At 38.7% G+C, this 14,258-nt stretch overlaps 1 protein-coding gene across 4 annotated transcripts in view; it reads right to left on the bottom strand.

Moving 5' to 3' along the window:
• Positions 1–14,258, bottom strand: part of LOC311091170 (stonustoxin subunit beta-like) — a 51,867-nt gene that overhangs the window by 21,998 nt on the left and 15,611 nt on the right. For 2 of the 4 annotated variants that reach the window (XM_084126971.1, XM_084126969.1), the window contains exons 2-4: positions 12,372–12,421; positions 882–994; positions 654–750 (exon numbers count right to left, since the gene is read on the bottom strand). In XM_084126971.1, the coding sequence (XP_083983097.1) occupies positions 654–750; positions 882–971 (187 nt within the window). In that variant the 5' untranslated portion in view covers positions 972–994; positions 12,372–12,421. The remainder of the gene's footprint in view (positions 1–653; positions 751–881; positions 995–12,371; positions 12,422–14,258) is intronic. The other 2 variants (XM_084126968.1, XM_084126970.1) reach the window with 1 other exon arrangement.

Genomic DNA, 14,258 nt, shown 5'->3' with positions numbered 1-14,258 from the left:
GCCCAGTGCTCTGACCTGCAGCTACCCCTGTCTTGTTTTCTGGTCTGCTTTAGTAACACAGTCACCAAGCAGTGCCTTTCCCATTGGATTATAGATGCTATCGCTCTGTCCTATGAGGCTCTCGTAATGGCTTTGCCTCTGGAAATCCACAAGGAGTGTAGCATCTTCTATAGCTCTATCTAGCGGTGGGCCCTGACATAAGGTTTGTGCTGCAGCCGGCTGGCCCTCTCCGCACACATTACTCAGGATTTACAGTCTGGACATGGGCTCAACCCCAGGGTCACAGGTCCTTCAGGGTTTACCAAGTCATGTTTGCATTCAACAGTTGTCTGTGCCAGTATTACACAGCCTTGTTGAGCAGACAATCTTCCTCAGTGTGGCAGCGTTGGTAATGACATTCCCATAGTGTCAATGCCATGACAGAGTTGAGTTCCGAAAGGGAACATTTCCGGTTACACATGTAACTTGGTTCCCTGAAAGGGGAACTAGATGCTGTCATGGTGTTGACACTATAGAAATGTCATTACCAACCCCTCTTAGGGAACCAGGATATATACGTAACCTGAGACAATTTTTCCTTCAAATGATAATGAATCTGTCCAGTGATATTTTTGATAGCACATTCACATTTTGTAACAACATTTCAATCTTACCTGGATGTTTTTTGTTTCCTTCGTCTGCTAAGTAATGAAGTCCTCTGGTGTCTTTATTTAAAATCTGAAGTTCATCAGGTTTGGGTTGTAACACTTCCTATTTTTGAAGGAATGGTTCATAAAAAAAAAAAAGAAATAAAAAAAGACTTCCACAAAGGTTTTTTATCCTTAATCTCATGAAATACATCTGGTTACACTTCCACATTTTGTCTGAGGGAGTGCACTTACCTGTGCATTCACCACAGCTAGGGTCACCAACCATAGATATGTACAACAGATCCAGCTCGGCTGCTTCAGGTACGTCAAAAGTGTCGCCATCTTGGAATCGTCAACAAGGAGACCTGTTTGAATGTGAAGGAGATGCCTGTCACGACCTTGTCTTGTTTAGTTTCATTGTCATATTCTGCTTAGTTTTCCCTGTCACCATTTGTTCTCGTTCTTTGTTTGTTGTTTCTTAAGTGTTCCTTTCTAATTATTTATAGTTACAGGCTGCCTGTATTTTTCTTAAAAAATGAAGGTAAAATTATTTTAATTACTATATTATATTTATTATTAAGTACTGGAATTTTATAATAATTTAATTTTATAATATCATTTCCCCCCTAAAGTGTGCAGCCCTAGTTGCTCCTGATTTCAGCATGTTCACAGTTGTTGTTGTTTTTACAGGGACCAGATGCCACTGATGAGTCCTGCTGACCTTCTCTGATCAAGTCAAGTCAACCTTTATTTTTATAGCATATTTAAAAACAACAGAAGTTGACCCAAAGTGCTTTACAGATCAAGCAAGAATATTATTATTTTTTTAAATACAACATCATACATTCTATCAGCTTCAAAAACCCATTTCATGATCTATTCAAAGGCAAAGAAAACAGATATGTTTTTAAAGAAGACTTAAAAATGGATAGCGATGAAGATGACCTCGCATGGAAAGGAAGACTATTCCATAATTTCGGGCCCTTTTTTTGTTGTTGTTGTTTATTTATTTAAAAGGGACAATGCACATTAATGAACATAAGGACAACGTCCAAATGTAAATGAGCCAGATTTAGCCGTACAGACTAATTTTCATCTGGCGTCCCTGGCAGGTTGTTAATATAAAACTGTAAAAAACATTGCATACATACACATTAAAAACATAAACAGATTACATAGACACAGTCAACATCAAACAAAAACAAATAATGACACATAGAATATATCAACCTGTGAGTAAATGATTATGACAACATATTTGATTATCCTGCAACCACTGTTTTATATAATTTTTGAAAAGGTGGTGAGAGAGGTAATGTTTCTTACTTCTGTAGGTATTGTGTTCCAGGTATGCACTGCACGGTAGGAAAAGGCTGACTGTCCAAAGGAACTTTTCCTATATGGTATTTTACAATCACCTCTAGAAGTAGCTCTGGTGGATGCGTTAAGATTTTGTTTAACAAATTCTTTGAGTGGAGGGGGGGCTAAACCATGGAACATTTTATACACCAGCAAGATATCAGCAAGTTTGACCATATTTTCCCAGTTTAAAAAAACATGTTTCTTTAAAATATTACAATGATGAAAAGAATTTGACTTATTATCCATTGTTTTCAAAGCCCGTTTATAAACTGTTTCTACTGACTGTAATGCAGTCCTTCCTGTCTGCGTCCAGCTGGTCATACAGTTGTTCATACTGTATGTAACAATATCATGGCATCGATGTACAACTTTGAGGCCTCTGTAGTTAAATTACTTCTAATGTGCCTAAAATTTACCAAGTTAAATTTAATTCTGTTTAATTCAACTTTTTTAACTTGTGATTTAAATGTCAGTTGTGTGTCTATTATTATACCTAAATATTTAAACTCCTGTACAACTGACAGTGTTCTTCCTGCTACAGTAACTTCTGGGTCGGGATCTTTATTTGCCGTTTTTGAAAAGAACATGCATACAGATTTACTAGCCAATAGAGTTTGTTAGCCAATTAGAAACATTGACCATAGTAGCTGATAGTTCCTTGGCTGCTTGCCTCTTGTTTTTTGCATGTACATATATGACCGTATCATCAGCGTACATCTGACAAGTTACTGCAGAAGGACAAACTTCAGGTAGATCATTAATATACAGACAGAACAACAGAGGACCCAAAGTTGAACCTTGCGGTACCCCCAAGCCATTATCAGTTACTTGGGAAGTTTTATGGCCTATGCGAACACATTGTTTTCTATTAGAAAGGTATGATTGTATCCATTTGATGACATTGAGTGAAAAATTAAACTTTGATAACTTTATTAAAATCTCATGATTTACTGTTTCAAAAGCTTTCTTCAAATCAAGGAAGACCGCCCCAACTACACCTCCTTGGTCAAGTTTAGCCTTTATATTTTCCAAAAGAAAACAATTAGCTGTTTCAGCGGAATGATGTTTTCTAAAGCCAAATTGCATTGGATGTACTGTAATGTAAAAGACGTAGCATTTAAATTAATTATTATCTGTTCAGAGATCCATTTTTCGGCAAATTCTGATACTGATGGAAGAATACTGATGGGTCTATAATTACTAATAGTCATATGATCTCCTGATTTATACACTGGTGTGATTGTAGCAGTTTTCCAAGCACTTGGAAAAACTCCATCAATGATAGACTGATTCATAATTTTTGTAATAGGAGGAATGAGTGCCTCCTTATGAGTTTTAATTAATATTGTGTCCATTCCGTAAACATCCTTTGCCCTTGAACAATTTAAAGAGGAAATAATCATACACACTTTGGTATTAGTCACTTCTCTAAAAGTTAAAATGGGAGCATTAGTATTCAGAGGAGCAAAAGAATATTTCAATCCCAGGAAATTGTGAGTCAAAGTTTTTATAGAATCAATGAAGTAATTATTAAATGCTATGGCCACTCTACTTGGATCATCGATCACATTTCCATCTATATTTAATTAGATTTTTTTATTAATGGTATTATATTTCCCAGTTAATTTATTCAAATTCTGCCAGATTTCTTTACTGTTCCCTTTTGTTTCACTTATGGCATTGATAAAAAAATGTCTCTTTAGCCTACACCCTTCCTCTTTTATTAATTTGTTAAACAATGTTCATGTTACACAAGCTGTTTTTGAAATAAAGCTGTTTTTAATTTTCATTGGTGACTGATTATTGCAGTGTTCGGAAATATTATAGACTGTTAATAATTTTAATTATAGGCCTATTATTCAAAGTAATCGACCTAAATGTTTTTAGACAATTTTCAGTGAGGAGGAGTAAGCTTCTATGTAATGTTGTATTATCCTCGCAGCATGTCGGTTATGCGGTGATGCGCCATGAAATTATTGCGTGGCAAATTAATTATAATAGCCTATCAATTTTATAATAAAAGTGCGCCATCCCTAATAATAATAATACAATAATACTAATAATAATTTAATACATAAATTTGAAATGCTAAATCCTCTTGATATTGATAGCTGATGCTTGTTTTGATAATATCTCTGGATACACAATATCATGGTCTATTGGCGCAACCCGGCACGGCGGTTTATCGCACATATTTCACACGTATGGTGTGAGCAGTCAAGTCACAGCTCGATGATCGGACGGTATAGTGTGAGCAGCACATAAAACGTGAGCTTTGGCTTTACATCTACTCGTTCAGTTCAAATCGCGCAGAAATCACACAGTGTATGCCTGCCTTAAGGGTGTAAAAAATAGTGCCTTGTAAACAAAAGGGTTAGGGTTAGGGTTAGGGTTCAACATTTTTAAATCCACCCTGAATTTCCCCGGGAGCCAGTGTAGAGATACCAAAACTGGGGAAATATGATCCCTTTTTCTTAATCCTGGATGCCCCCCATACATTCTAAATGATTTAAAAGACTATCATGGTCGACTGTATCGAACGCAGCACTGAGATCTAACAAAACTAGGACAACAGGCGAACCTGAGTCCATGGAGAGTAGAATATCATTTGTGACCTTCAATAATGCAGATTCAGTGCTGTGCAACACATCTGAAACCAGACAGAAATGTATCCAAAATGTTAAATGTATTTAGATAGGAGTAGAGCTGGGAATAAACAACTCTCTCCAAAATCTGTGACATGAGAGGCAGTTTGGGGATCGTTCTGTAGTTGTCATGTATTGCCGGATGCAGAAAAGTTTTTTTTAACAAGGGATGTAAGATTACATGTTTAAAACTGCTAGGAACAACTCCACTTGCTAATGAGCTTATAATTATAGCTGTCACACTGGCACCGAAAGTCATAAAAACTTCTTTAAAAAGACCTGTAGAAAGAGAATACAGTTTATAGCTAGAACACTTTAACTTGGAGACTACATCTGCTAATTGCTCCGATGTAACTAGTTCAAAATCAGTCAAGACAGCTGGATAGTAGAGTAATTTGTGGTTGATCAAATGGAGCAAGTACAATTCCACATTTAATTTGCTCAATTTTGTGAGTAAAGTAGTACAGAAATGTTTCACAGTTCTCTTGTGTAACATCCAGAACAGTATTTTTGGTTGGGTTTAAAACAGAATTAATTGTATTGAACAAAACTTTATGTTGATATGCATTTTCAGAGATTAATGTAGAAAAAAATTGGCTTTAGCATCCTTTACAGCTCGCTGATAATTTGTTAAGCAATTTTTTAAGATGCCATGAGAGACCTGAAGCTTGTATCGTTTCCTCTTGCGTTCAGCTTTTCTGCACTCTTGTCTGAGAGCGCGAGTGACGTTGTTTAACCAAGGCTGTGAAACACCCTTGACCCTCCTAAACTAAAGTGGAGCGACATTATCAAGTTTGAACGTATAAGACTTATTATAAGCTTCAACCAGTGATTCAACCAGTAATTTACATAAAGGCTGAGCTTATGTAGGGCGAGGGCAGGTAGACACAGACTCAAATATGATTGAATAATGGTCAGAAATGCCAGTATATAAAATCTCTAAATTGAACACAGAAAGACCATACAATAATACCAGATCTGATGTATGACCCTTGTTGTGAGTAGGATCAGTGATGTGCTGTACAAGGTTTAGTGACTCAGTGAGCGAAATAAATTCATTTACCAGCAGTTTTGATGGACAGCATACATGGATAATAAAATCCTTGTTAAATTTGGGAGGTCTGTAGACGAGTACACAGAAAACAAAACTGGAATACATGTACATAGGTAGTGTTCTGCATTTAAAAGAGTTTTCAAAAACAGCAGCGACGCCACCGCCGAGTCCTGAAATCCGTAGGGAATTTAGAAAGTCGCAGCCGGGCGGTGTTACATCCCCCAAAGCCATTTGTTCGCCGGGGTTTAGCCACGTCTCAGTGATGAATAAGAGATCCAAAGATTGTAATATAAAAAAGTGATTAAGATTAAAGGACTTGTTCGATATTGAACGAGTATTAATGATATTTTAATATTGACACTATCCATGTTTTGTTGAGGAGAGATGTGCGTTTCAGTATGTCAAGATTTCCACCCCGCTTCGTATCACGTTCACTAATCGTAGAACGACGGCATGAAGACCAGATGGCAGGTATTTGGTTGTTATCAGGGTGGTCGATCTGTAATCTGCAGAGATGTCGTCGTTTTAGAGATGAGTAGAATAGGACCATATCAGACAAGCAGGGAGCTCTCTGTTGAAGTTGGCGAGCGCAGGCAGTGAAATTCCAGAAGGCCAGACTAAGCAACAGAAGGCAGATCATTCTCAATGCATCCACCAGAACAGTTCGGACTTAAAATCCACGCGCTCCAGCCCCACTTGATGTTGACAATGAACAAAGAAACAAGCAGCCTATTTTAAGACTACACGTAACGGTCACAGCAAAGGTGAGTACATTGGTGTTAATTTCCTTGAGGTAATCCAGTCAGACGTGAGGTGTACCGTAGATTTCAAACACAAGAAAAGTCATTAATCCATACGATTGTCCGTAGAGAAGGTAATGTTTGAGGTTCCTAAAGTCATTCATACAGAACGCCACTTAGACGAAAACCCGGAGAGCAGCGGCAGACAGACACACCAGCGTTCACTCTACCGGAAGTCTCTTTCTTTCTTAAAGAGATGATGACAGGGTAAATGACAGGTATGTTGAACAGGAACTGTTTTAGGAATGGCACCAAGGTGTTTAGATCAGTTTGTTCAACAATGGGCCTTTTTGTCCTTTGTTATGTATATTTGGATTATGTTTTGATGTAAATAAAATATAAACAATCAAAAAGCCATTGTTTTAATCTCCTCCTATCAGAGGATAGGACCATTAAAGGGATAGTTCACCCAAAAATGAAAATTCTGTCATCATTTACTACTATGGAAGTCAATGGGGACCGAGATCTGTTTGATTACAAACATTCTTCCAAATATCTTCCTTTGTGTTCAGCAGAACAAAGAAACTCATACAGGTTTGGAACAACTTGAGGGTCAAGTCAAGTCAAGTCACCTTTATTTATATAGCGCTTTTTACAATACAGATTGTATCAAAGCAGCTTCACATTGATAAAATGAAAATAATACAACAAAGATACAACAATAATACAACAATGGAGAAAAAACCTTGGGAGAACCCAGGCTCAGTCTCAGTTCTCCTCTGGCCAACGAGCGAACAGTGTATGATTATGATCCAGGCAGCGTTACAGGGCAGAAGTCAGATTGGTTGTGTCGATGAAGCCGACACTTCAGGGATGCGTCATGGTTGGGTCCAGGTGCAGATCCACCATCTAGTCTGGATACGGCCGGAGTCCACCTCACTTCAGAAAACGGAGAGACTAGTTGACACTTCAGTACTGCGTTGTCGTCGCGTCCAGGCGTAGGTCCTTCATCTGATCTGGATATGGCCTGGATCTGGCGGACTGCGGTAAACCTCGGTATGCAGAGAGACTAATATTAACGTAGACGCCATTCTTCTTATGATGTAACGAGTACATCAGGATTTATGGGAAGTGTTCCCGGTTCCGGTTGGCCTAATCTATGCAGCCTAATATGGAATTATAGAAGTCTATAATGTGTTATGTGAATGCTAGGTCAAAGAGATGTGTCTTTAGTCTAGCTTTGAACTGACAGAGTGTGTCTGCTTTTCGGACAATGGTAGGAAGACTGTTCCAGAGTTTTGGTGCTAAATAGGAGAAGGATCTGCCGCCAGCAGTCGATTTTGATATTCTAGGTATTATCAACTGGCCGGAATTTTGAGATCGCAATAGACGTGAAGGACTATAATGCATTAAGAGCTCACTCAAGTACTGCGGAGCTAAACCATTTAGTGCTTTGTAAGTAATCAGCAATATTTTAAAATTTATGCGATGTTTAATAGGGAGCCAGTGCAGTTTTGACAGAACCGGGCTAATATGGTCATACTTCCTGGTTCTGGTAAGAACTCGAGCTGCTGCGTTTTGAACCAGCTGTAGTTTGTTTATTAAGCGTGCAGGGCAACCACCCAGTAGAGCATTACAATAATCTAGCCTTGAGGTCATGAACGCATGAACTAATTGTTCCACATTGGTCAATGAGAGCATATGGCGTAATTTAGATATATTTTTAAGATGGAAAAATGCGGTTTTACAAATACTAGACACATGACTTTCAAATGAAAGATTGGTATCAAAGAGCACACACACACACACACACACACCCAGGTTCCTAACCGACGACGAAGACTTAACAGAGCAGCCATCGAGTGTTAGACAGTATTCTAGATTATTACGTGAGGTCGCGTCTCAACGCGTTGTTGTCTTTGGAGCTCCATCGATCTGATTTATAATTCTTGATTTTCTCTTTAAACTCACTTACAACGATCAATTTCTACCTTTCCTCACTGAGAAGCACTGCTGCTCAAACCTTATAGTTACAACGTGGACTGTTGAGCAGACACGTCTCAAGCCTATTAGTGATCCAATGCCGGATACTCTTAAAGGTTACTCCCTTGGATCACGGCTGAACGCGTCTTCTCCACACTCACTTACAAACAAACATTTTTTCGCCTATCGTGCGTCTACTCTACACCCGTACCACTAAAAAGACGGATTATATCCAAGACTTCAGCCATAAATTAGTATTAATCTTACAGTTAAATCCGACCTCTAGTTCATAAACGCCAGAGGAGAACTGACCCCCAACTGAGCCTGGGTTCTCCCAAGTTTTTTTTTTTCTCCATTAGGCCACCTGATGGAGTTTTTCGGTTCCTTGCCACTGTTGCCTTTGGCTTGCTCAGTTGGGGATATTTGGGGATATTTAATTTAATTAATCAATCAACAATACTATTGATCAGCATTACCAAACGTGGACGTTTTCCACTAGAAACAAACATTGATGTATTGTTTTAATTTAATACTGTGAAGCTGCTTTGATACAATCTATGTTGTGAAAAGCGCTATATAAATAAACTTGACTTGACTTGAAGTTTTTTGTCCAATAATTAGAATCTCTGTTTTTTCAGAATTTAATAGTAGGAAATTACTAGTCATCCAGTTTTTTATATCAGCTATGCATTCCGTTAATTTTGTGAATTGGTAAGTTTCGTCTGGGCGTGAAGAAATATAGAGCTGAGTATCATCGGCATAACAGTGAAAGCTAATTCCATGTTTCCTAATGATATCTCCTAAGGGTAGCATGTACAGAGTGAACAGCAGCGGTCCTAGTACTGAGCCTTGTGGTACGCCATACAAGGGTGAGTAAATGATGACAGAATTTTCATTTTTGGGTGAACTATCCCTTTAAGACAGGAGTCTCTGTCTTCCCAGGTGTGAAATATTCATGATGATTCACTGTGGCCGGCCCAGGCTCTGCTGGTGCCCTAGGCGAGATTTAGATAGCGCCACCCACAAGCCAAGTAGTTATAAGATTGTCATCACTGTCCCGCGTTCTCATTGGTTTACGCTCTGTTGTTATGTGTCGTCATCGCTGTCCCGCGTTCTCATTGGTTTAGGCTCTGTTGTTATGGATTGTCATCACTGTCCTGCGTTCTCATTGGTTTACGCTCTGTTGTTATGGATCGTCATCACTGTCCCGCATTCTCATTGGTTTACGCTCTGGATCGTCATCACTGTCCCGCATTCTCATTGGTTTAGGCTCTGTTGTTATGGATCGTCATCAATGTTCCGCGTTCTCATTGGTTTACGCTCTGTTGTTATGGATCGTCATCAATGTCCCGCGTTCTCATTGGTTTACGCTCTGTTGTTATGGATCGTCATCAATGTCCCGCGTTCTCATTGGTTTACGCTCTGTTGTTATGGATCGTCATCAATGTCCCACGTCACTGTCCCGCGTTCTCATTGGTTTAGGCTCTGTTGTTATGGATCGTCATTACTGTCCCGCGTTCTCATTGGTTTAGGCTCTGTTGTTATGGATCGTCATCAATGTCCCGCGTTCTCATTGGTTTAGGCTCTGTTGTTATGGATCATCATCACTGTCCCGCGTTCTCATTGGTTTACACTCTGTTGTTATGTGTCGTCATCACTGTCCCGCGTTCTCATTGGTTTACACTCTGTTGTTATGTGTCGTCATCACCAGAGCATGTGAGCGGAGTGGAGCGGTGAGAATCTCCGCTCATCGCTCACGGAACTGTTCACCCCTCCACTCCCCCGCTCGAAGCTACATCAGGCCGCTCCGCTCATTATCGCTCAGCGCTCAACGCAGTTTGCTTCGCGCTCCACTCAAATCCCCCCCGCTCGCTCCAAAAAAGGAAAAAAATCTACATGTATATCACTTTTAGCTTAGACCACAGCCTTACCTCCTAAAGAACTAATGAGTAACAACAACATTTTTCAAATAGAAATGTTTGATTTCAAATTACAGGCCTATGTAAGAAGGAATATAGCCTACACAAAAAGTCCTGTAAAATTAAACGAATAAATGGGCCTAATAATCTAAATAAAAATTATATAAACAAAAATATGATACATTTTTTAAAAGTAAATTAACTATATAAGGCCAGAATTTTGATAAGTGAACTTCTGCGCAACGCGCACAATTAAAATTTAAATTGGCTTCCATACACACAAACTGCTGTAAAATTAAACGAATAAATGGGCCTAATAATATAAATATTATTACGGACGACACAAATTCGGCTAAATAAAACGAACCATTAGGTCTACTTGAATGAAAAAACGAATTTGTTTGAATATTACGCTATATTTAATTTACACTTTGTTACAAGTTACCGTATTCAATTTGCTAACCTTTTGTTTTCTTCCCAGCGTTTTCTTCCCCCATGTGTCTTTTGAGATTCCAAAATGAATCTTTGCTGACTGAAACGATGTCTCCACATTCGTTTTCTTGTACCACATTATCATTGTTAGTTAGTTATATTAATAGTAGCCTACACCTGACCTGTATGACTTCTCATTTTCCTTTTTGAAGTAGCCTACTTTTTGAACTCCATTATTGAGCCGAGTTTTGACTGAAAATAGTCTACTGTTGATGACTGTGCAAGACAGATGGATCCTGGTTTAGGTTTGACTGAGCATGCTTCAGACTCGTGGTGTGAGCGGAGCGAAATTGGAGCGAAATTGGAGCGGGAAATAAGGCGACGCTCCGTCCTTTTAAAAATGCCGCTCTGCGCTCTGTCCAAGATCCGCCCGCTCCCGCTCCCCGCTCGCTCCCGCTCCACTCCGCTCACATGCTCTGGTCATCACTGTCCCGCATTCTCATTGGTTTACGCTCTGTTGTTATGTGTCGTCATCACTGTCCCGCGTTCTCATTGGTTTAGGCTCTGTTGTTATGTGTCGTCATCACTGTACCGCGTTCTCATTGGTTTACGCTCTGTTGTTATGGATGTTGTTATCTCATTACGGCTGTCACTTTGAGAAAAATCTCATTCGAACGAATATCAAATATCAAGCAGTGTTATAACCATTCTAGATTTAACTAGTAAGTAAGTAAAGTTTATTTATAAAGCGCTTTTCACAGATAAAATCACAAAGTGCTGTACAAGAAAATAGGTAAAACAAACAATATAAAAATGTATATGTAAAATTAAAGTGACACTTGTAAAAACCCATCAACCAAAAGCTTTCCTAAATAAACATGTTTTCAGATCCTTTTTAAAAGAGACAGAGTCTGCCAGACGCATGGACTAAACTAAACCCAAAACCAGTAATACAATTTTTTTTTATAAAGGAAACCTACTGCAATAACATAATCCATTTAACAAAGTATAAACACAAACCAAAGACTTTCATTGAATGCAAAATCTTATTAGTGTATATTTAGTAGCAAAAAAAAAACACATTCACGCCAATAAATTCAGTTCAACCTTCCATCACAATTGTTCACCCCAAACCACAACACCAAAAAAATTTATATAGAGTTCAAGACCAATCAATGTCCATGGATGACGCAGGTAAGGATAATAGAGAGAATAAAGTCTTATCTGGAATCCCTAAAAGTCCCATAATGTCCAGTATATCCTCCAGAAAACGATCAGTCTTAATCCATATACTTGCTGTCTCAATAGCACAGTCCATGTACAATAAAGGTGATTGTCATAGGATGAGTTGAAGAGCTTCATGCATCAAGGAACTTATAAAATTTCCTCACATTTTCTTCTTTTCATGGACCATAATCCTTCAGAACAAACAAGTCCTTTTTAAAGTTGAGCACAAAACAAATGTTTCTCAACCAGGACTCAACAATTACATGGCAAGGCCATGCTTCAGCCTTTGCATGATACACCCAGTCCTTCTACCATGTGACATGAGTTATACACACACATGTTGCCCTCTAATACCCCTAGTGGTGAGGAAGAGAACTTACCCTGTAGCAGGCTTGTGACTGTTATAGTGTATTCGAGTGTATTCGAATATCTAAAAAAAAAAAAAAAAAAAACACTGTAACAGAGATTCAATCACAAATTTATTAACAGTCATAAACAGGACTCAGGCCATAGCCTGTCTGATTTTTTTTTTTGAAACAGCAGGTTATCAACTTAATCTATATGAAGTGCCACTATGCACAGCCAATCACAAAATTAGGCCACATGGAAAAAAGGTGCCGACCGGTTGTGCAGGAAAGTATGCAGTCATTCGATGCTGGACGCCTGCCGATGCTCTGGCCGTCTGCTGTATCTCTGACTCCTCTACCTCATTTGGACGGTAACTCGACAGGTGAGCGCGAAGATTGACAAACTACCTTATTTTTAACGGTTACTTTACCATCTACGGTGTAGAACCCAAAATATTTCCAGACACTACTTTTTAGATGAGTTGGGGTCGTAATTGTCCGCTCAGGCTGGCCGTTCTGTGCGTTATCTACCATTTTAAAAACATTCGCTTGATTTGGTCATGGGCCTACGCTACAATACGTTTAGAGCACCCGCTACTGGATGAGATGGCAAATAATTAAATAAAAAACAAATGGTCTAATCATAGAATGTAAAAAATGCGCTACACATGGCACTTTAAAAACCGCATAGTTTATTTATAGTTCGATTAAGGATATTTCACGTCATGTTCGAATGCATATTCGAATATCGCAAAAAAAGTGACAGCCCTAGTTCTCACTGGTTTACGCTCTGTTGTCATGTATTGTCATCACTGTCCCGCGTTCTCATTGGTTTACGATCTGTTGTTATGGATTGTCATCACTGTCCCACATTCTCATTGGTTTACGCTCTTTGTTATGGATTGTCATCACTGTCCCACGTTTAATCAATCAATCAATCACTTTATTTATAAAGCACAATTAAACACAACTTCCGTTGACCAATGGGCTGTACAGAGTGCAAAATTTTTAAATAAAAAGCATAACAAGATAAAAGACAAGGACAAACAGGACAACCGCATCATTCATTTTGTATAAGACAGATCAAATAAAAAAGTCTTTAACCTCACTTTAAAAATGGACAGGGTGGGTGAAGTTCTAATTTCAAGAGGAAGATTGTTCTAAAGTCTTGGAGCAGCAATAGAAAATGCTCTATCTCCTCTAGTCTTAAGTATCGATCTAGGAACCACTAAGAGGCCTAAGTTCGCAGACCTAAGAGCTCTTGTAGGTTGGTGGACTGTCAGCAGATCAGAAAGGTAAGACGTAACTAACCCATTTAATGACTTAAAAACTAATAGCAGAACTTTAAAATTAATTCTGTGACACACCGGCAGCCAGTGAAGTGACTGAAGGACAGGAGTTATATGTTCCCGTTTACAAACTCCTGTCAAAACTCTAGCAGCAGCATTCTGGACTATCTGCAGGCGGTTTATGGATGATTGACTGATCCCCAAATAAAGCAAATTGCAATAATCCAGCCTTGTAGTGATATAACCATGTATAACTTTTTCAAAATTTGAGAATGAAAGGAAAGACTTAATTTTTACCAGGGTTCAAAACTGGTAGAAGCTTGCCTTCACAACTTGATTTACCTGTCTATCAAGCTTTAGGGTACTATCCAATACCACACCAAAGTTTTTAACATATATGGCTTAACATAAGGTGCCAGGGCACCAAGATTTACATTTGTTGTATCATGTACACTGGAAGATGTAAACACCATAACCTCAGTCTTACTCTCATTCAGACAGGCGTTCTCATTGGTTTGCTGGCATATGGGGGATTTAATGCGCAGGGAAAGCTGTCCGCGAATCGTTCGCCCAAGAGGAAAAATGTGCTGTTACTGCCATATCTCGATCCACGAAAAATGGATTGGAAAAA

The sequence above is a fragment of the Abramis brama genome (assembly GCF_963993115.1).
Source record: "Abramis brama genome assembly, chromosome: 1".
Classification (NCBI taxonomy): Eukaryota; Metazoa; Chordata; class Actinopteri; order Cypriniformes; family Leuciscidae; genus Abramis; species Abramis brama.
The sequence above is the reverse complement of the archived record's forward strand: the minus strand, read 5'-3'. Positions and strand labels throughout refer to the sequence as shown.